Source organism: Crocodylus porosus, unplaced genomic scaffold, assembly GCF_001723895.1.
Source record: "Crocodylus porosus isolate Cpor-Errol unplaced genomic scaffold, CroPor_comp1, whole genome shotgun sequence".
Classification (NCBI taxonomy): domain Eukaryota; kingdom Metazoa; phylum Chordata; order Crocodylia; family Crocodylidae; genus Crocodylus; species Crocodylus porosus.
The window spans coordinates 11295429-11299058 of record NW_017728886.1 but is presented as its reverse complement, the minus strand read 5'-3'; the positions used below and the strand labels follow the sequence as shown (position 1 = coordinate 11299058).

At 44.5% G+C, this 3630-nt stretch overlaps 1 protein-coding gene across 3 annotated transcripts in view; it reads left to right on the top strand.

The window, feature by feature from the left end:
• Nucleotides 1-3630, top strand: part of PRKAG2 (protein kinase AMP-activated non-catalytic subunit gamma 2) — a 328707-nt gene that overhangs the window by 238801 nt on the left and 86276 nt on the right. For all 3 annotated transcript variants that reach the window (XM_019530337.1, XM_019530343.1, XM_019530349.1), the window contains one exon: nt 70-151. In XM_019530337.1, coding sequence (XP_019385882.1) covers nt 70-151 — 82 coding nt within the window. The remainder of the gene's footprint in view (nt 1-69; nt 152-3630) is intronic.

The window sequence follows — 3630 nt, the reverse complement described above, 5'->3', positions numbered from 1 at the left end:
GCCCCGTCCGCGGGGCCGCCGAGCCGGCGCCTGGATGCTCACCGCGCTCTGCTCTCTCCCCTTCCGCAGGCGGCGGCAGCAGCGGCGGCTCCTCCCCAGCCCGCGGCCGCCTCCGAAGGGATGCTGGAGAAACTCGAGCTCGACGAGGAGGGTAAGCGGGGCGGCTTGGCCCGGGCTGCGGCCCCTTCACGGCTTCAGTCGGATGCGGGGTGGGGGGTGGTCTGATGTAGCACTGCTCCCTGGTCGGCTGCTCAAGGAAACAAAAGGGCGCTCGGCTCGGTGGGTTTCGAGCGCGCCCTGCGCTTTGTCTGGCATCTGCTCGAGGTGGGCAACGGCGCACAGAGGGGGCTCACCAGACGCAGCACAGCTTGGTTTCGAGTGCACTTGGTGACCGGAGGACGTCTGTCTCGTTGGCTGGGGGCGGGGGTCGCCGGAGATGACCTCAGCCACTTGCCTCATGACGGACGTACCTGCTGGACGCTGCTCTCCAAGCTACCGAGACACACGTCGGCCGATGGGGCTTGTTCAAAACCGGCCGTCGGTGTCGGCCCAAAAACCTCCGTTGGCATTCCCCGTGGTCTCAAAATCACACCTGCCAGAAACCGGCTGAGTGTAAAGGGAGGGTATGGGTTTTTCAGGCGGTGGAAGGGACCCTGCAGATCATCAGTTAGGAAATGAACCCTTTCCCTCAGCACTGGAGCAGTGTTGTGGTCACCAGAAACGATGGGCAGAAGGATGTCTTGCGTTCGTTCATAGATGTTAGGGGCTGGAAAGGACCCCGAGCCCAGCCCCCCGCCGTTCGAAAGCTTGTCTAACTCTTATCCTGGCGATGGGGTCCAATACAAGGGGTTGGCCTAAGACATACTTGCCTCACACATAATTTGTGACTTCAGCGTCACTCTTCCATTGAGATAAAGACTTAATCTGCTACCTCGCACTCTCCCTTTTAGCCTAGGATAAGGCTGGTTGTTTCCAGGTATTTCTGCACCGTACGTGCATCCCTAACATCCTTTTGTTAAGTGGAAGAGTTAAACAGTGACGCGAGGTCTCAAACTTTATGTTCCTAATTCAAATTCATTCCTTCTAGAAAGCTGATCCTAAAACCCTGCTTTTCTTCTTATTGCTAAAATGCTCTCATCTTTCATGTCTATTTCTAAATGTGTAGAAAATAATCAGAACTTTCCAGTTCTAAGGAGACTGTCTTAAATGAAAACATACACTTTTAAATCATCTCTGTTTACTTTTCGTCCAGTTCAACAGAAGTACTGATGTAGTATTTAATTCAGATGTTTGGTTTAACTAGAATTTTCCGTCTACGTAAGATACTGCAGGGTCATTGCAAATAGACTAGTTTTTTTTTTTTCCCCCCAGAAAACACTCGATCTTAGCTCACAAGAGACTGAGGAGTACTATATTCAATAAATGTAGTTGTCATTATTATTAATTGTTGTTACGCTTGCTAATTTCTGATTTGTTCCAATTAAGAGAATTCCAAGAAATATCACCACAAGTTGTGTAGCGATTCTTGTTTGGGGCTCGTGTGTGGGTTTGGGACCATGTCAAGAGCCATTATGTTCTTCTGCTGTGGGGAGGAAAGTGATTCAGTTGCTTAATAGAAACTCTTTGACCCTTTCAGAAGGCTTTATAAACAACTGATTGCTCTCTTTCCAGGTTAAATGAAACCATGGATATTTTAAAAGGACTGCTCATATAAAATTGGTGGAAGGGGGTACGTTGTGTATTTCAGAAAGGGAAATGCGAACAGCTAAGAGCTGGAGCAAAATTTCTCATACAGAGACATGCCGTGACAATTAAATAAAGTCTAGTAGGTGGAGAAGCCCGGAAAAAGTGTGGTGCAGATGGATATGAAACTGCTTCCTTGCAGGGCATATATTTTGACCTAAATCTTGTTCTTACTGCTTTGATTTGGACTTGTGCTAATATTGGTCATGGGAAACAGAATGAGGTTTGAAATAGATCTGTGGTGGTTGCTTGTTTGTTTGGTATTTTGTGTGTGGATAACACAGTTGTAGGTGTTAAGAGGATTAAGAATTGCTTTCTGGAGGCTTTTGATAAAACTTTATGCAGTGAATGCATCTGTGTTGTGCGATTTTTGTTCTGCAACACTTCAAAGCCTGCAGTGACAGTTAAAATCCTAAATTTAATTAGAAATTTGAAACTTGTTTTGTTAGTAGTTATTCTAGCTGAATTTTCGTTAATCTAAGTGTTTCATGTTCCTGACTTTCTTCATGGCATGCACATCAACAATTGCCAAGCGTTTTGTGTTTGAAATTAGGCAGCAGTTCCTTTGGAACTGTATATGTCATAGATTGAGAGCCTTGAAAATGAGGCCTTAGTGTATGCATAAGAGTCTTATGTTCCAGAATGGCTTTTGCTTGTAATTCTTCTCAACCAGAACTTGAAAGCACAGAAAATGGCTTTAATTTGTTGACTTTTAATTCAGAGGAAATTCTAATGAGGCCTATGTGAAATTTAATACTATTTAAACAGAAGGAATCTTTCTGGACTACAAATGTTATCCAGTAAAGTGTGTTGATCTGAGCAGCCTAGCTTCTCGGAAGGGATGTTTTCCAAGTAAATTAAAACTGTTAACATGCCTAATTCATGGTTCCATTGAACGTTTTGTATATACTAGTGTTGGACAGTAATCTCGTGCGACTCTTCTCTGAAAAAGAAATTATGGTTTTCTATCTCATTCAGCCTGTTCCTGGTGGGGAGTTTGACTAGATGCTGTCTGTTATCAGGTTCACTTACTGGTCTGTTACAGGACCTGTCTCTTGCAATAGCTTGCTGACATCATCACTGTCCTGTATTACCTGCATGCTTGCATCAAGCTGGTGTTTACCAGTATTGGCTGTAGTGAAGCTGTTTACCACTGTTGGCTGCACTTGAGTATGTGCACACCAAAGAGGACGTGGTCAGCCTAATTCTGCTAAGTCTGTTCAGGTCTGCTCATAAGACCTTTCTGAACAGCAGCAGAAAAGCCAAAAAAGGGGTGGGGGGGCTTAAAAAGTTCAGGCTAGGCTTGCTATATATAGAGAGAGATCTGATAGAAAACAGAATTTTTTTTTTTGACTAACTCCTTTCAAGCAACTTGCAGCCAGAGTCCTTCTAATAGTGTCCCTCTAATCGACCCTTTATCTCTAATCCTGTAATTTAATCTCTTTCTCAAGATAATTTTTATCTTTGTCTCTGTCTTCAAAATGGAAAGAAGCTAGTTCCTTGCTATTTTCTAAAATGTGTCAAGTTGCTGTGCTGCTGGGTCTAATAATAAAAGCACGTGTGTTGTGGCATCCAAGCAAATCCTGTGTTAGATGCACAATTGTGGCTTAGCTTGTTCAACGCAAAATGGAGCGTGGGTCTCGCATATCCTGAATTCCAGTTGCTTTCTGCGTGTGAACAGTGTTGAAGTAGATGCAGGTTTTGCTTCAAGGGGAGTGAGAAGAGGCTGTGTGGAAGTACACATTTCTTGTGCCTTTCATAGAAAAATGCAGGGGGCGTGGGTGAGGTTTTCCCCCATTTTGTTACCTTTCTATCATTAGTTAGCAGCCACTTTTTGTTAAACAGACTGAAATGTCTCTCAGACCTGAGTGGTTTTTTTTTTTTTTT